Source organism: Belonocnema kinseyi, chromosome 3, assembly GCF_010883055.1.
Source record: "Belonocnema kinseyi isolate 2016_QV_RU_SX_M_011 chromosome 3, B_treatae_v1, whole genome shotgun sequence".
Classification (NCBI taxonomy): domain Eukaryota; kingdom Metazoa; phylum Arthropoda; class Insecta; order Hymenoptera; family Cynipidae; genus Belonocnema; species Belonocnema kinseyi.
Genome location: NC_046659.1, coordinates 92,620,416 through 92,643,036, shown reverse-complemented (window position 1 = coordinate 92,643,036; position 22,621 = coordinate 92,620,416). Strand labels below are relative to the sequence as shown.

At 28.1% G+C, this 22,621-nt stretch overlaps 2 protein-coding genes across 5 annotated transcripts in view; one reads left to right on the top strand and one right to left on the bottom strand.

Moving 5' to 3' along the window:
* LOC117168746 (prostaglandin E2 receptor EP3 subtype) overlaps positions 1-22,621 on the bottom strand; it is a 77,388-nt gene that overhangs the window by 44,945 nt on the left and 9,822 nt on the right. The window lies entirely within an intron of this gene.
* Positions 1,934-22,399, top strand: LOC117168744 (gamma-taxilin-like). Of its 4 annotated transcripts, none has more exons than XM_033354479.1 (7): positions 1,934-2,116; positions 3,938-4,095; positions 7,395-7,483; positions 11,939-12,592; positions 12,684-12,842; positions 16,725-17,867; positions 21,527-22,399. In XM_033354479.1, the coding sequence occupies exons 2-7, from the start codon at positions 4,047-4,049 to the stop codon at positions 21,551-21,553; spliced, it is 2,121 nt and encodes a 706-aa protein (XP_033210370.1). In that variant the 5' UTR covers positions 1,934-2,116; positions 3,938-4,046; the 3' UTR covers positions 21,554-22,399. The 4 variants fall into 4 exon arrangements, with proteins under 4 accessions (XP_033210370.1, XP_033210372.1, XP_033210373.1 ...); XM_033354481.1 differs by having other exon boundaries at positions 16,725-17,883; XM_033354482.1 differs by lacking the exon at positions 3,938-4,095.

Genomic DNA, 22,621 nt, shown 5'->3' with positions numbered 1-22,621 from the left:
CTGAAATTCGATTCATAAGACTTTTAAAATAATTGAAGCTAAGTTCAATAGTCATCAATACGTAGAATTAAAAAAATGTATAGGAATTCAGTGCGAATTTTTAATAAATTGAAAAAAAATATTTGAAAATTTCTTCAAATCTTTTAAACACTGCGAAAACCCACACTTCTAAAATCCCCTAAAATTCTATGAATTCCGATGATATTTCCTGGAATCCTCAAAAATTCATTAAAATACCAAAAGAGAAGTGGTGCGCGGTCGTATATTCGAATTTTTAGAACAAATATCGATACGCTTGGAACATTGTATTTTTTAAACTAGAAAAGAATTTCACTTTACATCAAACCGGTTTTATTTCTTTAGATTATTAGAATTTAAAAAAAGCACAAATTACTCCTTTTCCGGTAAGATAATATAATAATTAAAGTTTTTAGCACAAACAATTATTTTTAAATAAATTTAATACATTTTGAATGAAATATTTTCATTTCTAACCAAAGAGATAAATTTTCAAACAAGAGATTACATTCCTACCACAAAAGTTCGATTTTTCACAAAAAATTGAGCAATAAAATTTTTAGTTAAAGAAATTAATTCTTAACTAGGCAATCCGCATCATGAATTTTTAATCAAAAATAGAATAGTTGAAGTGCAAGATAGAAAAATAAATTTTCAATAAGAAAAAGAAGTACAAGAAAATAATTAAGTTTTCAAACAAACAAAAAATTAATTTTCGACCAAATAGAAGAAAATTTTAACGGAATAGTTCAATTATCAACTAAACAGATGAATTATGAACCAAAAATATGAAAATTTTATCAAAAATGATAAATTTTCGACAAAAAATGCAAAAATGAGTGGATTTTAAAACTGAAGTTTTCGACCACCCTGCCTAATTCTGCCAGAAATAGCTAGAAAAAAAATCAAAATGCAATCCATGTTTATATCCTTCCTATGATGTGGTTGAAAAAGTGAAACATAACGTCAAGTTTAGTTAATAATGGACATTTTTATATGTATGAGAATCACCCGTCAAGCGTGAAATTGACCAAATCCTATACAATTTTATACAAAACTACATTATATTATTGTTAAATCCACCCGCTTATTGAAATGTCATAATTTAAAAAAGTAAATAAAATGATTTATAATAAAATTATTTCTAAAGGTATAAATGGCTCAATTGAATTATCTTTGAAAGTTATACACATCTTTCGTAAATATTTATTATATGTATATAAATATTTATATGCCTAAGAATATAAGTCTTTACCTACAAAATACGTATTATCTTAAATACTTAAAATTTTCATTAGTTTCAAATCCCTCAACTTATTTTTTCTGGAAACCATAAATTACGTAAAGTGGGGGTGGGTATCTTAAAGAGGACCTATAATGCGGTGACGTGATTCAAGTGCAGCCCCTAATGTGAAATATCTCGGCAAAAAAATCGGTTCTGGATAATCCAAAATGAAAATGAAAGGTAGAAAGGAGTACTAAATGATGACATGAACAGTTTTGAATCAAAACAAATCAAAGAAAAAACTGAGGGTACGAAGTGTTGAAGGTATTCTGTCAAGCAGGATGCGACGTGATTACCTGCAACGTTCTGTAGCCCAGTTTTTTCTGTGCAGTATTTGGGTACAAACAATTATTATTTTTTGCCGACTTGTGTCATGATTTATTATCCTTATAATTGCACATAAAACTCGAGAGAATTGGGGATTTCTTTATGTTTCAACAAATGAAAAAACTATTCCAATTGTATAGTTTCATTTCTTCTAGTATACTCTAGTTAGTAAGTTAGAAAGTGCATATACTTGATTCTGGTCTCGAAGCTACTATAGGTATCTAACTTTAGATATATTCCCAAAATAACTACTGTGTTAAACCCTCCCTCTTCTCTCATACCGTGCCATTCTGTTGTACAACTGACGTGACTTTTTCAGATTTCTTTCTCATCACATCTTCTGATCGTCCACGAGGTTTTCCTTCCGCGTTCGGCCACAGAGTTTATTACGTATTTAATATCAATTTAAACAAAAATTATTACATAATTTTTTTCCGTGTGATCAATCCCAGTGTCTTTCATCATTTTTGTCCACATCGAACATTCGTGAGTGTCAACAGCAAATTTGCACCACTTTCTAATCATATTAGAAATAGCAATTCTAAATATGTCGTGTTATATGTAAAAAAACTGAAAATAATGGGTTTGGCCTATTTTGAGATATTTTGATTGTTACTTCATTTTGAACTTTGACCTGTCTAGTTAGTTTAACATTTTTGAAATAAGTATTGTATGAATAGTGTGAGATAATATACAATAGTTGACTTATTGTCATTAAAAATAAAAATCCTTTTTATTTATTATATCAATAATTTAATATCAAATTTTAATTATACATATAGTTTTTGTTTAGAAATAACATTTAACATCCACATAAAAATTATAAAATTGTTTATTTTCTTATTCAACAATAATTTGCACTCTATTTCTACTAAATAACTTTGTATGGAATGAGGTACTAATTTTTATTTATATTTGCTTTACATTTTATTTATAATTATAGTTTTTATATTTGTCACTCATTTTAATCTTTTGGAAAAATATTTACGTGCTTATATAAAGAATAACAGAGCAAAACAGATAAAAAATAATTCCTATATTTTTAATATAATTCATTCTGGTACTTTCTAATTTGTAAAGGATATTAATTTATCAATTAGAATTTTTAAAGTGAAATCAGAAGATCCCTTTCTTACCCACACACAGTGGGAGGAGGTTGAGGGGTACTTTTTGCGTTAAAAAAGTCTAGAGCCTTCAATTTTAGTCCGATTTTTAATTGTTTTTTTTTTGTATTCAAATGTATTATGCTCTAAAGAACCTCACGTTAAAAACTGTTGTCTTATTTATTTGTTTATACACAACATTTTCACGGAAAATATGCAAAAAGTCATATTTTTTGCTTAAAAATTGTTTACGCTTAAATAACTTTTTAGGTAAACTTCATATTAGGTTAAGCTAATGGACAGTAAGTTAAAGAATTTAAATAATTTTCTTATTGATGAATGTAATTGTTATAAACAGTTTTTGTGGCAAAATATTCAAATTTGAGGTGGATTCCGATTATGGTACAAATATTTTTTAAAGTAATATATATTTAATATTATTTGGTACAATTTAATAATTTACATTATTGTAATCAAATCAAATGAACAAATTCGAAATTATGCCTTTTTCACGTAGAAGAAAAAGTTTTTGCACTAAAAATATTTTAAATTATTGTATAAACTACTGCTAGTCACCAAAATATTTGACAAGTTAACAATCACCATTGTTATCAATAGTTTTTGTGGTGAAATATTAATATTTGAGGTTCATTTAGATTTTGATACAAATATTTCTAAAAGTGATGTTATATATTTAATAATAGATTATTAATATTGGGTTCAGTATAACAATTTAATTTATTATAATCAGTTTAGATAAAAATTTCGAGAATTTGGCCCTTTTACACAAAGAAAAATGTTTTAATTATTTTACGAATGACTGCTAGTCACAAAAATATTCAAAAATTAAAAATAAATTTTTAATTATAATTGTTCGTAAACATTTAAATTGTTATATTTTCCCTATTATTATCAAATATAAATCATTTTTAGGAATATATCTAGTAACTCCGGCTATTAAAGAAAATTAAGACATTAAAAAGTTTTTAATTTAAATATTTTGCCATAATGATTCTTCGTACAACAATTTAAAATAGTTGAAGAGTCCGCAGTCTAAACCTGTTAACTGACGCTTTTTTCGAAATTGATTTTTTTGTATTTTCTGGAACATTTTTATATGCAATTAATATCCCACAAGCGAAACGGCAAAATTTCTTTTAGTTTTTGTTTAATGGATTTTCTAATATCGCTTTTTGGTATCTAGAGCATAGGTCTGCGGTCTGAACCTGTTAACTGCTTATGTCGTCTTATAGAAAATCAGGGCTTTTTCTCACAACAGCTCAGTTTACTCGAAGAATAGACTACTGAGATACATGTCAGTGTGTCCGATGCAATGTTCTAAGAAATTGTTCAAAAGTATATGTGAGTATTATGGATGCGAGGATGTCACACCTTTTTTGTCAACACAAAAACTTGAAAATAATGGCAGATAAATTGATGAAATTTGGAGGGCTTATTTTTGCCACTAATATTTTGTAACTGGCCGAAGGATTTCTAGAAATATTTATTGCATTTTTTAGCACTTTATAATATTTAACAAAGTCGAGTTTTGAATGTAAAACTTTTTTCATTAACATAATTCAAAGTTGATGCAAAAGTAGAAAAGATATGTTGATTCGAGATTAATCGATAGACCTATAATATTGATAGACATTATTGCTTTTTTCATCGACACAATTTAGAGTTGACGCCTAAATAGAAAAGACTTTTTTATGACAAGATTTTCAAATAAAATAATTCTGGCAATTTTCGTTAAGAAAAAATAATAATAACGCTGGGAAGGGCATAGGGGGCGACAGAACTTCCTCCTTCCCTTCTCCAGCTCGAAAAATTAGCAATTCAAATACAAAATTTGATTTGCCTGATTTGTCACTGTATTTGAAAAATTTGTTGCATTGTTTGGTAATTTTGTATTTTTTATAAATTTCTTTTTTAAATTGATAAAAATGAAAAACTTAGTTTTTCTATTACCATTACTTAAAAAATCACTAATGATTCTTCTATGATGAAGAAAATATATTTGCTGACGGGAAGCAAAGTGCTCGTGAAGTGATTACCATATAAATATAAATATAAACAAAGTGGAAACTCTCGAGATCAAATTCACATCTAGTTTTTCTACGAAAAAGTGAAAAAATTTCGTGTTTCTTTATCTGATTAGTTTATAAAAATTTCAATTGTTATATTTTACGACAACTTATCTGGAAACCCTAGAATTTAAATATTTTGCCACAAGAACGGTTTTTAAGAGTGATTATTGTTAACTATTTCATTAGCTTTATGACCAAATGTTACTATCACATAAATACAAAACAGTTTTTGCCAAATGAATTTTTTCAGCGATAGTAATACTACTTGCCAGTTTTTTTATCACATTGCTTTATAGCAATTACACTCCAAGTCCCATACAATAACAGTTTCGGGGGTCCTCACAATGACCTTGTTGCTAAATCAGGACCCACGAAACATAAACAGTCAGGGCCACCTGAACCGTTTCCAATTGGAGTATATAATATTGCGCAGTATACTCGACTGAGTACTCGCGCACGCAGCCCTTTCGAGTCTCTCACCCTGACCCTGAAAAAATTGCGTGGGCAAACATTTCGAGAAATTACAAAACCCGACTGGCTTCTATGGGAATTGGAGTGTAAATAGATCAATGAACTAATGATTTGTTTCCTTCGAGTTCTCATGCGTTTGTTTAAGACAAAATATAAAGTTTACCTAAACAGTTATTTGAGTGAAAATGTTGTAAATAAGAAGATAAAACTTCTGATCGTGAAGCTCTTCAGAATTAAGTGCATTTTATTTTTGGTTAAATTAATAATCGAACCAAAATTGAAGGCTAGACTTTTTTTAACAAACAAATTGAATTTCCTTCCACTGTGTTACGTTAGACATCTATTTCAAAAATAGCGGTTTTTTATTATTAGAAGCTGTTTTATACCTTAAATTTTAAATACTAATAATTAAATCAACAAATTACCCCTTTTAATAAGAAAAATAATAGAAAATCTTATGTAAATTAAGACACGTTTGTGCTTTTTAACACTATTGCATGGTTAAATTAAAGTTTTAAATAATCTAATAAATTATTGAAAATATTAAACATGTTTTATGTTAGTCCTTATCGTTGAAAATTAGTATTTTCAAAGAAAATTTTGTTCTTAAATTATAAAATTTTGAAGACTCAAAATCTCTAACAATTGTTGGCTGTATATTAGTTTTTTTCACCTGAAATTAGCATTTCAAAACAAAAATGATTATTAATTTTTCCAATTTTCAACAAGGTTAATTTAACTATTTACGTTTTTCAGTTTTATTAGTCTTTTTTTACCGGCAATTTAATTTTTTCTATCAAAATCATTATAATTTACAAATATTTATAATCTTTTAACAATTCTGCATCATGCGAGTGTTTTCGCCGGAAATTCACATTAATAATTTTTTTAATTGGATTTGAAAGAAGACTCACAGCGTTCTAACTATTTTTGAATATAAATGTTGACGGTTTACACCAGAAAACGGAATTTTTGTAAAAACTGATTAGATTTCAATGCATTTTTACAGTTTTAACAGTTTCAGGATATATTAACGTTTTTCACAAGAATTTGTTTATATTTTAAATAAAAATCTTTATATTTCGAAGAAGATTTATAATTCTAAACAATTTTATGCTATATTAGGTTTTTTAAATTATCAGTGTTTTTAATACAAAATAATGGATTCTAACGAATATTTACATTGTCAACAAATTTAGATTGTGTGAATATGTTTCACCTGAAATTAGTATTCTTAAACAAAAATAATTAGATTTAAATCAAATTACAGTGGAAATCTTCAATAGCCCTCCCTTCTATAGCCCTTCCGAGAATTGACGCCATGCCGTATACAGGTCTAACAGGAGCTGCGCGGGGTGCGCGGGATTTGCGGCTGTCATTAGATTTAAAAGAAGATTCATTATTTTTTAACAATTTTAAGTTACGTTGACGTTTTACATATAAAATTGGTAGTTTTAAATAAAAATCATCATTTGAACATGATTTTTAATTAGATTTCAAAGAGAATTTACACATTTAAAATTTTTTTGAATTTGGCAGTGCTTTTTCGCCGGGAAAAATTGAATTTTCAACAACACAAAAAAAAAGTCGCGCGCTTATTGCGCGGATACATTTTCAGAGTTCAATTGAATCGCCTACTGACAGGCAACCCTACCTACTCCGACATATATTTCACAAAATCATTAATAATAATTTGCACTTGTTTATCTATTAAGTAAAAGTAAAAAATGTCCATAGTGCTTAAATAATTATTCGAAGGTAATTCTGTAAATAATCAAATATAATTATAAATAAAACTAGTTATAAAAAGAATTTCCTAATTAGATGATGTGAAGAGTCCATTCTTAATTTGTAACAATTTTTTATAACGAAAATCAAACTCAAAAGTGTCGAAAAATTCCCGATAGAATCTGATATAATAATAATTAACCAGTCCCAAAGAATATTAAAATATGAGCGTTTAAATTTAAGCGCTCGATTTTCACTCCTTGTTCTTTTTGTTTGGGCTTGCTCGCCTAAATATCCCAAATCCAAACTTGCTGAAGATTGAGGTTGTTTTGCGGTGTTTGCGGTTTTATTAATTAATCTCTGAACTTACAGATGTTTTGATTATGGATAACGACATTAATGAGAGTGTGAAAATTGGGACTAGTGATGTCGAGAAGAAAACGGACAACGTAAAACCAGAGGTGAGTGAAATTCGGCAAACGCCTCTAACATAACCTCAAATTCGAAACAATGTTTTATTTATTCTTATTTGCGCATTAATTTCTTTTACTTTACAACATTTTAAGTTCTGTAGAATACATCTATTACATTCTTGAATCAAAATTCTAACTTCAAGTCAAATCTGTACAAATGATTAAGGCTAGACAATATAGAAAACGGAGCATAGAATTTTTGTTTTCTTGTCAATTACATTTTTAAGGATTTCTATTTTTATTAATTCAAAAGTAGATTCAACATTAATGTTAAAGTTTATTTATGGATTATTATTTCCTACTATTAAAAATGTAAGCAATTTAAATCACCATTATTGAACAAAATTTTAAACATTAAGAGTTTTTCAAATTTTGGATACAAAAATAATTTCGATTTAAAAGCTCTTGAACCTCGAAAAAAATATATTAAAGGATTTTTAGTTGAAAATGTTCCTAATCAGACAACATTTTAGATTATAAACAATTTAAAAAAGGATAATATTTGGATTGGAATAAGAGGAATTGAACTTTTATTATTTCTAGAAAAAAATTAAAAAATTGAATAATTGAAAATGGAGTATTTGAATTTGACAAATTTCAGATCAGAAGCTTTCAAAATTGAAAATTTTTTGATTAAATGTTGAAAATGTGATAATTTCTCTAGAAAGAACCATATATTGTATCTGTTTTCTTTTACAGCGTTCAGAATTAAACAATTTTATTTTGACTAGAAGGATCTTAAATTGAATGATTTCAAATTAGAATTACGAAAATAGAACAATTTCAAAAAGTTAATAATTGAATAATTTCACAATATAATTTTGAGAAGTGGATCATTAAAAATGCAAAGGAATTGAAACTGCACAATTTCTAATTAAAGATGTTGAAAACTGAATAATTAAAAATCGAAAGCTTTGGTTTCAAATAATTTGTAATTCAGTGATGAAAATTTAAAAAATTCAAAACAAATTAAATGTGCTAAATTAAAAGATTTTGAAATGTTATTATTATTTAACATTAAAACTGATTAGTTAAATTATTCTAAGTTAAAAAAATAAATTACCTGTTATTTCAACAGTTCAAAATGAAAACGTTTTGGATTATAAATCTATAAAATTGAATTGTTCTAAAAAACATTCTAATTGAAGCAAATTGAATTGGAAAACATCACAAATTAAAAAATTAAAACTTATAAAAGGGAAAAATTTATTATTTAGCGTTCAACTTGAAAATTCAGAACTCTAAATTTATAACCATTCAAAATTAAAGAAGTTCTTCAATAACTACAGTATAAATTTCAGATAGTTATATTTTTATCTATTTTGTATTTGTATTCATTAATACAAATCAAGCTACTTTTTTATTTTTTCAAGTTGAGTTTGAAAAACTCTATATTTTTGAACATTTTCAAATAAGAAATAATTCTCTTTTCAATGCCTAGTTTTAAAATCTTCTCAGTTTTAAAGCCTGATTTAAAAAATGATTGTCCTAATTTGTCATTGATTGTAATTAATTCGGGAGGCATATAATTAAGAAATGTCGATGGCTCTTTTTCCAAAGTTAAAAATACTTGCAATTAAAAAATTCATTATTAAATAAAGCTTAAAATATTAAGTTATAAAGTTTTTCAAACTTTTGAAATAATAATCAATAATTTCGAATTGAAAGCTGTTGAACCTAAAAAAAAATATTGAAGGATTTTTAATTGAAAATGTTCTAAATCAGACGATTTTTGATCATCTAAACTTTTGTAAAAATGAAAATATTACGAATGGAATGAGAAGCAATTGCATTTGTATAATTTATAAAAAATGTTTAAAATTTAATGATTTGAAATTGAAAGGTTTTTTAAATATAAAATTGGTTTATAAGAAGCTATCAAAATTCAAAATTTCAGAATAAAATTTTGCAAATATGACAATTTTATTAGAAAGAATTTGAAATTGTATCAGTTTTAATTGAGAGCGTTCAAGTAGAAAAAATTTATTTTGAATAGAAGAATCTTGAAAATGAATAATTTCAAATTAAACTTTCTAATATAATTTTGAATTTAAATAACTTTTAATTCACAGAAAATAAAATTTGACAATTTGAAATTCAAAATTAATTTTAATGTTCTAGTGTCAAAGCTTCTAAAATTTTAGAATTGTAAATTGTTATCCTTTAGAAAATTGTATTTTACCATTAAAACTGATTATTCACTTTTCAATGTCTAGTTCTAAAATCTTCTCATTTTTATTGCCTGATTTGCATAAATTATTGCCTTAATTTTTCGTTGATTTGAATTTATTCGGGAGGAATTTCATTTAGAATTGTTTAATTACAAATCCTTTAAAATAAAAGATTGTCCAACTATCCAGTCTTTCGATTTGATATTCAACGATTTCAAAGAATAAAAAAATCCAGACAATTTTCTACCTTTAAAATTGAAACCAAACCGTTTTAAATATTTTTTAATCTCAAATTATTAAATGTAAAACTTATTATCTATGTTTTCAATATCAAATTTGGCAAAACAATTATTTTACAATGTGAGCAGTCCAATTTTAAATATAAATCTAAAGTAGTTCAGGGTGGCTTCTAAAAATAAAAACAAATTTCTATTCATTCTCCGTTTATTAAATATTTTTTAAAAATCATTAATGATGCTTATGTTCAATAGAAAGAAAATGAAGAACACTATCGTAACTGTAGTGAAAATAGCATTTTTCTAATTGATAATGAAAGAGTTATTTATAAAAACCCACTTAATATTTATTTGTCCGATTAAATAATAAAATGTTGCTTTTAAAACCTGAAGGTTTTTAAAGAAAAAAACCTAAGCTTTCCTTTCAGCAAACAGAAAAATCCTCAAAAATTAATTTGTTTTATAATTACACATTCAAAACTATAATTACAAATTAAAATCATAGGAATTTCAGTGATGATAAATATGATTAATAAGTATCATATAATGCAGTAAGAATTGATATTAAAAATGATTGGTTACATTTTTTACTAGAAAATGTGATTTCTTAAAAAAAAATCACTGTTTTTTCTAATTGCAAACTTTCAAAACTAATCAATTCAAATTTAAAGCATTAACAATTAAAGAATTGAAAACTGCGTGTAAAAAAAATGTCAATTCCACCAGCCCCCCACTCTTAATTTTTGGGGTTTTCTATAGCCCACTGAATTGCGCCCCAAATGCGCCACCGATAAAAAATTTTGCGGCACAAAACTATACGAGTTATATCAGGCGTTTGTAATCCAATTTGAAAAATTTGAGAAATCAGCGTTTACGTCACATGACCTTGAAGATTTTCAAATGCGCTCATATGTGCCCTAAAGAAAAAATGTTGCGCCACATTGATAACCGAGTTATAAGCGATCAAAATGTAGGGGGGCGTCATTTTTCTAAACTAATAAAATTTTTTCAAATTCGTCATAGCTATCTGTCATAACTTCAAATGCGCCACCACTAAAAATTTTTTCGCTAGCTAATTAAGAAAGATATCATGTTTTGAGGGGGGGGGGGCAGTATAGCACAGGTGTTAATTTTTCAACAGTTATCTGCAATTATAAAGTTGTGGACATGTAATCATTCGTCTTCAAATACTCTCACATGCGCTATAAAATTTGTTTGAAAATCTTGAAAATTGCCCAAGAAATGTTGATTCTGATATTTGATCGCTGATTACTCGGTTATCAATGTGGCTAAAAATTTTCTTTCTTTATGGCGCATATGAGCGCATTTAAAAACCCATAGAAAACACCCTTCCACCAATTTCTTTGTTAATTAGCTAGCGTAAAATTGTTTAGTGGTGGCGCGTTTGAAGTTATGACAAATGTCTATGATGAATTTGAAAAAATGTTAATTGTTCAGAAAAATTACGCTAGAGCCCCCCCCCCCCCGCCCTATTTTGATCGCTGATAACTCGGTTATCAATGTGGCGCAACATTTTTTCTGTATGGCGCATATGAGTGCATTTGAAGGTCTTCAAGGTCATGTGATTTAAACTTTAATTTTTTAAATGGGAGATGGTAGCCCCCCCCCCTCCCCACGTAACACCTGATATAACTCCTACAATTTTTTGGGGCAACATTTTTTTATCGGTGGCGCATTTGAGGCGCAAATCAGTGGGCTATAGAAAACTCGAAAATTAATAGTAAGGGGGGGGGGGGGGGCTACTACTGTACTTTAACAAATGAAGCATTCTTAAATTAGGATCTTGAAACTTAGTAGTTAAAAATGCTTAATTTTCGTATTGTGCATCATGATTTTTACAATCCATTCATTTTAATTTAATGTGCAAAATTAATAACTTTAAAATCAATGAGAACGGTCCCTATTACGTATTTAAATCCACATTTAATTTGAATATTAACATCAACCCTATTTATGTCTATGTTTCAAAATATTTTTAAGTTTGAGCTTGAATAAATAGTCCGTTTTGTTTTCAGTCCAAGTCACATGCTCACCAGCGAGAAAGGAAGCATGCCAGGGAAGAAAAGTCGAGAAAAAAGGATGAGCGAGGAGTCGATCAAGTATTCAAAAACTTGGGGAGTATCGACAATTCCGATGAAAAGTTATCAGCTATGTGCAAAAAATACTCGGATGTAATCGATGAAAATCGCAAGTTACAGCTCTCATTGAAGCAATCAGAGAAAAAAGTCCAAATGATCCAACGTGAGAAGGATCAGCTTCAAGCCGAGCGAAGCAAAGCAGTTTTGACCAGAAGCCGACTCGAAAGTTTATGCAGAGAATTGCAGAGGCAAAATAAAGCAGTAAAAGAAGAAAGTTTGCTGAAAATCCGAGAAGAGGAGGAAAAACGAAAGGAAGTCTCTGCAAAGTTCCAAACCACTTTAACCGAAATCACCGCCTTAATGGGCCAAAACAATGAAAAAAATGCAAAGTTACACGAAGATAATATGGAGATGAGCAAAAATTTCAAGTCTGTTTGCGAACAAGTGGAATTGAGAGAGCAGCAATTTGAAAAAATTCACCAGCAAATGAAACTGGAAATTCAACTAGCGGAAGCGAAATTGGCTAAAGTTACTTTAGAAATGACGGCTGACAAGGAAGTGCTATTAAATGAGAAAAAACAACTCCTGTCTGTGAGTTTGATTTCCTATATATTCAATTCTATTATATTTTGGTTTCTGCATTCTTAAATTTATTAAAAACTAATTTTTCTTTCTATTTCAGAAACTTACGGAATATCAAGTGCGAATTAGAGATATGCAAACACAGGAAGTTGCACTGAGAAGTCAAATAAGTATGTACACTGATAAGTATGATGAATTCCAAAATGCTTTGACCAAAAGCAACGAAGTATTCGGGGGATTCAACGAGGAAATGGAAAAGGTTTTTTTTTTGTTTCTTTGTTGACCATCACTTTTTTAAACTTTTTAAATTCATCTGATCAGTTGAATTTTGTACTATATTATTAAAAATTAATGAAGTTGGTGATATCTTTTTAAAAATTCAATATCTTAAAATCTTTGTGAAATATTTTGAAAATACGTAGAATCTTTCAATTTTTTATGAAATCTGTCAAATATATATATTTTTAATCTTTTGAAATCTTGAGAAATGTTTGCGAAAGCTTTTAAAACCTAAAGTATCAGAAACCCGAATTGAACCCAGACTTCACACTCTTTCCCCTGTTTCTCCCCCCCCCCCCTCTTTTTTAAAAATAATCCCTCTTTTTTCCGCTGGTTTCAAGAAAATCCTCCTTATTCTTATTTTTTCGATTAAATGCGGACTGACTAGTTAGATTACTGTAAAAAATTCAACTATTTTTGTTTCAAAGTTAATTGGTTGATAATTTAATCTCTTCGTTTTAGATTCATCTATTTTACTTAAAAAGTCATCGTTTTTGGTAAAAAAAAATTCATTTACTCGGTTGAAATTGAAACTGCTTTGCTAAAAAATAAACTTATTTGGTTGAAGATTTAACTATTTTTATGAAAATTCGTTTTTTTCTTGTGGAAATATACTTTTTTACCTGAAATGTGATTATTCCATTTCTGGATGATAAATGAATCTTTTTTAGTTCATTTTTGTTAAGAATTTATCTTTTTTTGTTGAAAGTCCAAATTATCACTTGAATTTTGTACTACATTGTTAAAAATTAATTTCTTTTGGTTGAAAATTGAACTTTTTTGATGAAAAATCGTATATATTTGTTTTGCTGAAAAATGATATCTTTAACTGAAAATTTAACTATTCCATTTTTGGTTGAAAATTGATAGTTTTCTGTTACAAATTCAACTACTTAGATTGGATATTACACTGCTTTGTTAAACATTCATTTTATTCGTTGAAGATTTATCCCTTTTGCATTCAGCAAGCTGAACAGTTAATACTTATGACTTTTTTAGATAAAAAGAAAATTATCAGTTATAGAATTTATAAAATTTTTAAAATCAATCGAAAATTAAAATTTTTAGCCAAACGAAGCACGATATGAAAAAATGGAAGAGAAAAAAATGTTGTTTTTTGAAAATCCTACAAGATTATCATAACAACTTTTTTAATTTGTTTGTAAAATCCAAAATTCCATTTTGCGGCCAAACCATGTAAGATAGAAGAAAATATGAATAGACAAAAAATTTTCTCCCAAAGAATATCTGCAAATTTGTTATAAATCACTTTTTGATAGGACGCGTAAAAAGAGATGCAAATTTCTTATTAATAATTTTTTCATGGAATGCGTATTTTTTGTTTTAATCTCATTAAAATAACATTAAAAATGTAAAAAATATTAAAATTTGGGACAAGCGGCACAAGCTACGAAAAATATGTAAGGACAGAAGTTGTTCGTACAAAAAGGTACTATAAATTTATTATCAATCATTTTTCTATAGAACCCTTAGTTTTTGTTTTAATCGTAAAAAATAAAATTTCCAGTTGAAAAAATTATTTAAAAAAAACAACACAAGGTATTGAAAAAATAAATTAATAAACAAAAGTTGTTCGCCTAAAAAATATCAACAATTTGTTCTGAATTAATTTTTTCTAGGATACTTATTTTTTGTTTAAATCTTAAAAAATAATCTTGAAAATAAAAAAAATTAAGTTTTTGGAAAAACGACACAAAGTGCAATAAAATATTAATTTAAAAACTTTTTTTTTCATAGGATGCACAATTTTTTTAAATTAAAAAAACAAGACAATGAATACACATCTGTTTCAATATTAATGCATATTATGAATTGTGAAAATATTATTTTATTGAAATGATACATTTTTTAGTGTAGCTAAAATTAATACAAAATCCGAACAAATATTAAAGTAATCATAAAAAATAAAATTGGTAAATTATTTTACAATATCTGAATAAGTGGTGCCAGACCGTGGTACAGAAATAAATATAATATTCATCAACACGATGCCCGCGCCCCGGGCAGATATTTTTAGGTTAAAACCCATTTTTTAATTGCAAATTCAACTATTTTTAGTTGAAAATTTATCATTTCTAATTTGTATTTTAGGGTTGAAATTCAACGGTTTAGTGAGAGATTCATTTTTTTATATAAAAATTCAACTGTTTTCTTTAAGAAATTGTCTTTTTGGGTTTAAAATTCTATTTTTCTCGTAAAAAATTCAACGATATGGTTCAAAATTGCATTTTATGTTAAAAATTGATATTCTCTGAATGAAAATTTAACGAATTTGTAGAGAATTTGCCTTTTTTGTTTAAAAATTCAATAATTTTGTCTTTTAATTGAATGCAGCAGATTTTTATCAAAAATTCAAATATGTTTGGTTGGAATATCAACTATTATATTTTTTTGTGAAATATCTACTATTATTTTTGTTCAGAATTCATCGTTTTTCTTGAAAATCAAACTTACATGGTTCAATGTTGAACTGCTTTGATAAAAATGAATTTTTTCTATTGTGTTGAAAATATTAATGTTAATATTCCATCGTTTTGTTAAAAAAAATTATATTTTTAGATAAGAAACTCGTCCTTTCGGATTAACAATTCACCTTTTTGGTATATAATTTCTTTGTTGAAAATTCATTATTTTTTTTGTAAATTCAACTGTATTCTAAAAAATGCATCTTTCTCGCTTGAAGATTCCACTATTTGGATAAAAACGCAAGTATTTTTGTTGAAGTTTAATCTTTTTTGTTGAAAAAATCGACCATGTGGCTGAAAACTCATCTTTGCAGGTTGAAAATTCATCTATTTGATTAAAAATTCAAATATTTTGTTGTAAATTCGACTCTTGCTTGAAAGATCAACTGTTTGGTTCTAAATACCAATGTTTGGTATAAGCTTATTATTATTATTATTATTATTTTTTTTTTTAATTAAATTATTTGGTTAGAAAGTAATTTTTCTTTGTTGAAAATTTATATTTTCAGGTTTAATAATAAATAGTTTTCTAAAAAATTCGAGTTTTTAGCTAAAAAACTCAACTCCATCGTTGAAAATTCATCTTTTGGTAGTAAATTATTCTTTTTTGTTTGAAAATTCCACTATTTTGTTGAGAATGCAATATGTTTCGACTTGAAACTTTTATTCAATGTGGTATATATACAATAGTTTAATTTAAAATAATTTATTCCTCTACACGGAGAGAAATTTTAGGAGATTAATTCACGGCCCTGCTCCTTGATTTTGTCACAGTTTTGCGCGAGAACCAATATTTCGGAACCCTTGCTTTTATAGCATAGATCTCGAAGTTTTAGACATTACGCCACGCCCCTTTGATCTCAGCTCTCGCATTCGATGCTTTTAGATCAAAGAGTCCGAGATTTTAAAACACATTAAAATTTTAGCGCTAGAATCACGCGCTTCCGTGAAATATATCTTGAAATTTCTCGCCTTTTTCTATGCCTCTTTTTTTGCAGAAAATCTCGCCCTATTATCCCTGTTTTGAGTGAGTTTTTAAAAATCTTTCTTAAAGCGGTGTTAACTCTCAAAATATTTTGAAACCTTTTGAAATCTTTTTCAATCTTCTGAAATCTTTGAAATATTTTTAATCTTTATGCAATAAATGCAATTTTTATGAAATGTTTTAAAATATGTGCGAAATCTTTTTTAATTTTCTGAAATCTTTCAAATTATTGTGAAATCATTTTAATCTTTGTAAAGTCTTGAAATATTTTTTGTGAAATATTTTGAAATCTTGAAATCTAGTGTGCACTCAAAAGTCGAGTGGTCAACCCCTCGAATTATATTAACAATGTAAACACTGTTTTTTATCATTTCACTTATCTTGTGTTCAGATGTCCAAGAAAATCCTGAAGCTAGAGAAGGAAACCGGCTTATGGAAGCAGCGTTGGGAAAAGAGTCACAAAGCCCTGTACGAAATGGCAGCCGATAAACAAGCCCGAGACGCTGAAATAGAAGCCCTTAATCGGAAGCGTTTGCTTCTTCTAGAATTGTGCAAAGCTTTTCAACAAGAGAGAACGACTCTTATCGCTGAGCTGAAGGAAAAAACTGCAGAAGTTGCCGCACTCAATGAAACTAGTGTGGATACAAAATCTAATGAGCAGATTGAGAAATTTACGAAAAGCTCTGAAGAACTTGGAAAAAGCTTATCGCAAGCCCAGGAATCGCTGATGGAAGATATGGCTTCACAGGAAGTGAAGATAAAGAGTGAAAGTGTAAAATCAAAAGATGAAGCACCTAGTAAACCGGAATCGAAAAAGAGAAAAGACAAGAAGAGACAAGAAGTGCAGAAAGGAAATGAAAATACGGAAGTCAAAAAGGAATCCAGTGAGAAGGCGGGCAAGGACGAAATTGCATTAAAAGAGAAAGTAAGTGAAGAAACATCTTCTAGTAAATCTGAGACTTTAAATCAGGATAAAGCATCTGACAAAGAAGTAATCGAAAAGGAGAATGAAGTGAAATTATTTACGGAATATATGAAACCCGTTGTAGTAGAGATCTCGAAAGAAGATTTATCAAAGACAGAAGGTAATTCAAAAGAGAGTGATTCAGAAAAAAAGGAATCGAATCCCAAAGAAAATGCACAGGAGGAAACGTCTGTAAATCTTGATAATGGTGAAATTCAAGTACCTCTTCAAGTAAAAGTTCAAGTTCCTCTCGAAAATAAGACTGAAGTTAATGGTGAAGTTAAAATGGAAGATGGGATAACAAATGAAGTTGTGCACTTAAGTGAAGATTTGAAAAGCGCAGATTTGAATGGAACAGAGAAGGAAAATCATGAAAAGAAGTCGATAAGCAATTTGAATCCAGAGAATGGTGAAAATATACCAGAGATAGGATGTGAAGTTTCGAAAAAGTCTGAAATTGTTCTGGACAATGTTGAAGCGAACCAGATAGTTTGCGAAGTTGCAGTTTCTAATCAGGAAGATGTACAAATTAAGTCTGATTCGTGTCTTGCCACAGCAAAGAAAGGAAAGGTAAATGTTTTTTAAGGTACTAATGAATTTATTCTACTCTAATTTATTATTCACGGCGTCTACCCTACCTGCAAAAACCTGGAATCGCCAAGACATTTTTTTTAAAGCGTGCTTAATTTTTTTAATTGGAATATTAAATTGAATTTACAATTCTTCAACTGTAAAAGTAGCTTTATATTAATGAATTCAACTGTTTTGTTAATTTTTTTTTCTTTTTGGTTCAAAATCAGCGTTTTTAACTGACAATTCAAATATTCGGGTTTTGGTTGTATATTGTTCGGTTTTAGTTAAAAATTAAGTCTTTGAAAATTAATGTATTTTGTTGAAAATTCGTTCTTTTTGGTTGAATTTCATTATTTTTTATTAAAAATTTTAATCTTTAGTTGAAATATCAACTAATAAATGTTTTCTTCCGAATTCATCTTTTCTGAATGAAGATTTCATTACTTGGTTAATCTTTTGTTAAGGATTAATTTTTTGTTGATAAATATTCATCATTTTAATTGAAAATTCATCTCCTTGTTTGAAAAATGAGCTATTTTGCAGAAAATTCGTTCTTTTGTTGGTTGAAAATTAATTTTTTCAATGAAATTGAACTATTCCAGGTGCTACTTTAACTATTTTGTTGAGAATTTGTTTATTTTGTTGTTGTTAACATTAATTTTCTTACGTAAAACGTATTTATGGGTTTGACTAGATAAAATTTATTAAATAATTGAATGTTAATTGTTTTTTTTTATTCTGCTAGTCTAAAATCAATATTTTTTAATATTTATTTTTATTTCTAAACCCACTAAGCTACGGAAAGACGAGATTAATTTCTTATCAACCTTTACAAGTTAAATTCCGACGTAATTCGGTATACTTGTAGTTACAATTTTTCAAAAATTCGGGTGTTTTTATATTTCTTGATGTTATGGTTTTGACCAGATAAAATGTATTAAATGATTCTAGACCAGTAGAAAAAAAATAGTACATTGTGTATCAAGGGCCCTTGATCGAGATCGAGAAATCTCTCTTTATCTCTCTTAATTCTCCCTCTCACCATTTTACCTTTCCCATTTTCCTTTCCCCTTTCACATTCTCCTTTACCATTTCCGTTTTCCTTTCCCCTTTTCATCCGTATCCCTTTCTCGTTTTCCCGTTTCCTCATTCCCCTTTCCCTTTTCACCATTTCCCCTTTACCATTACCCTTCTTCTTCATCCCTTTCTCGTTCCCACTTGCATTCCCCTTTCACAATCCCCTTTATTGTTTTCCTTTCCCCTTTTCACTTCCCCCTTTTCACCTATTCCCCTTTACCGTTTACCCTTTCCACAACTTCCCCCTTTTCCTCTTTCTTCGTTTCCCGGCCCTTTACCCTGTTTCTTTGACCTATTCTCCCCTCTTCCGTTTTACTTTTTTTCCATTCCCGCCTTTTCCTTTCTCCATTCCTCTTTCCCTTTTCGCCATTTCCGGTTTCTCATTTTTCCCTTTCCTTTTCCTTTCTCCCATTACTTTTCACTTTCCCCTTTTCTTCCGCTTTTATCCTTTCCCTTTTTGTCCTTTCCCCATTCCCTTGAACCTTTTTCACATTTCCCCTTACCATTTTTCTTTCTTCCCTTTCAATTTTCACCCTTTTTCATTTTCACCTTCCCTATTCCTTTTCCTCAGACCCCTTTACCGTTTTCCCTTTTCACCCTTTCTCAATTTCCCCGTTCCCTTTACCCTTGTTCTTTTTCCTATTCTTCCCTTTCCCCTTTTATTTTTTCCTTTTCCTATTTCACTTTTTTCTTTCCCTCTTTACCCTTTCCGATTTCTCATTTTTTCTTCCCTTTATCCTATTTCCTTTGTCTGTTTCCCTTTCCCTTTTCAAACTTTCTTCTTTCTGTTCAAACTTTTGCTCTTTTTCCCATTTTCCTCTTTCCTTTTTTCCTTTCCCCTTTTTCCCTGTACTTTTTTCTCCTTTTCCCCTTTTTCCTTTCGTGAATATTTTATGATGAAAGGGTTTAAAGAAAAAGCACTTCAATTTACATCATAACATGATATTACCACTTTTGCCGGGCGTCCCACTTGCGTGTTGCAGTGCATGTATAGCGAGCGTAAAGTTTTTTATGTTGCGGGCGTAAAGTTTAATGTTGGCCCGGCGGCGAAGTGCGCATGTGTGAAGGCCACTGGCCTGGAAGTGGCCACATTACGCCTGTTTTACGCGCATGTAATGACGCGTTTTCAAGGGGGGTCGGACAAAAATAAAGAATCATTATTTTAGTTGAAAAATCATCTTTTTGGTTGAAAATAAAACTACTTAGTTCAAAATTTAAATCTTCTTAAAAATTCATCTTTTTTTAAATTATCTATTCCAGATGAAGATCATAATTTGGCAATTCTTTTTTTTTTTGTTTAAAAAATGGTCAATTGTTGGTTCAAAATCCAACTTTTTTGTTGAAAATACGTATATTTTTTCGAAAAATCGTCTTTCTTCTTACAAAATTGATCTTCTTGTGAAAATTTCGTTTTTTTTTTACTTTAAAATTCAAGTATTGCAATTAAGTATTGATCATTTTAGTACGTAATTGATCTTTTTGGTTGAAAATCCAACTACTTGGTTCAAAGTTAAACTAAAATTTAAGAAATAAATCTGCTTTTTTTGTGCGAAAATAATTTTTGAACTGAAAATGTAAGTATTCCATTTTTGGTTAAAAACTGATCTTTTCTAGTTCACAATTAAGCTATTTGTTTGAAAATTGATTTGCTCTAGTTGAAAAATCAAATATTTGATAGAGTATGCATTTTTTGTTGACAATCGTCATTTTAGTCGAAAACTAATCATTTTACATGAAAATTCATTCTATCTGTTTGAAACCCCAAATTTCTACTTGATAAAGTCAGGAATTTCAACCGATTTAAACTTTAATTTATTATAGTGCTCACATTATTTTACCTAAATATACATTGAATTTTAGGTATAAATAGATAACATCAAAATTTCTTGGAATTATTATTCAAATTCATAAACTTTAGAGACAAATTAAAAAAACGATTAATTATTTTTAGTACTAGTTAATTATTTAGTTAATCTATCTTGCTAGAATCAGGGATTCGAACGAAATTAAGGGGCATTTTCAGATACTTTCCAATTATTTCTTAAAATTCCATATAATTTACCTGAAAATAATGCTAAGTATGAAAAGTCACTAAAAAATAATGCAACTATGGAAGCACATTGTCAAATTTATGTTTCGTCAAAGTTTAATGTGGAAAGAAACAAAAAGGAACGTAACGAAATTTTCGTTACGTTCCTTTTCGTTCTTTTTTATATAAAATGAGATTAACACATAATTTTGACATTGTGCCTTCGTAGGCTCATTATGTTTTTATAATTTTTTAGACTAAGCTTAGTTTTTAGCCAAATTCTTTTATATTTATCGAAATAATTGGTAAATTTCTAAAAATGCTCCTTAATCTCGTTCGAATCCCTGGATAAAATATTCAAAAACATCTTGTAATATTAATTAAATTTCTAGAAACTAGAAAAAAATATTATTTTTAAAAAAACTCGCCAAAAATTATACCTGGAAAAAACCTGGAATTGTCTGGTAATTTTTTGTTTTGTTTTGAGTAGACACCCTGAAATTACTATTTATCAGAGTAAATATTTTTTAATTAAGAATTTTAATTTCAGGATACAAAGAAGAAGTCTGAAAGTTAAAACTGAACTTCCACAATCTTCCAGTAAGATCCAAGTATTTTAGTGAACGTATTTATAAGTCTTGTAACGTATATCATTGCAAATTGATCAATTAAAGATACTGAATCAGTCAGTGAGTGAATTAGTATTTTTGATTGATTTCAAGAAGAGTAGATTAAACTTCCAATGTAATTAAATCGATAAATTTTTAATTCGTTGGTTGTTTATGAATTCTTTTTTCACTCATACTATTCATTAGAAAGATTTTCATAACATTGTAAACGCGTCTCTTTGAAGAAAGTAGGGCGAATTTTGCCAGATTTAAAATTTTGCCTTATTCCTAGTCGGTACTAGTATGAATATAAAGCATATAGATAATATCTTGTGCTTCAATGTAGTCATACAAGGAATTTTGTTAGTAGACCCAGCGAGCACTTTGACAATTATTATTTCTTACGTATTGTACATAAATAGTTTTTTGTGACTTTACAAATGATATCTCTTCAAATCGATGATTACTATTTATTTTACATAATGTTTGCGAAATCTACTTATAAGTAGATTGTCCTGCTATTTTGTTAAAATTGAAGCCGGATTTATTAAATTATGAAACTATTGGTGAAATTTTTACGATACGATTGATTTAATGACTCTGCTTTATTGTTAGATATTTGAAAGATAACATTTGTCATTAATTAATACCATTTTTTTTTATAGTCTTGTCAAAAATTAAATGTGCGAAATGAAACGTTACTTACTGAAAGTTAACTTTCAGAGCTAGTGGTTGTGTTCAATATGCTTTAAGTAGATTTTTTATTACTGAATGATTTTAAAAATTGCAGGAATAAAGAATAAGTAATCATGAAATTGTGTTCCTTTCATTGTTCCATTTGCAAAATAATTTGTATGGTTAAACTTGATCCTTTAAAAATGTATTTCCTAATATTTGTGTTCTTATGCATATTATTTTTTAAAATCAATTGACATGTCACCATGAATGAAGTAATATATGGAATAATTCTAAATTTTAATACATTAAAAATTTAACAATTTTTAATAGGAAAAATTTTTATTGTAAGCATTCTCAAT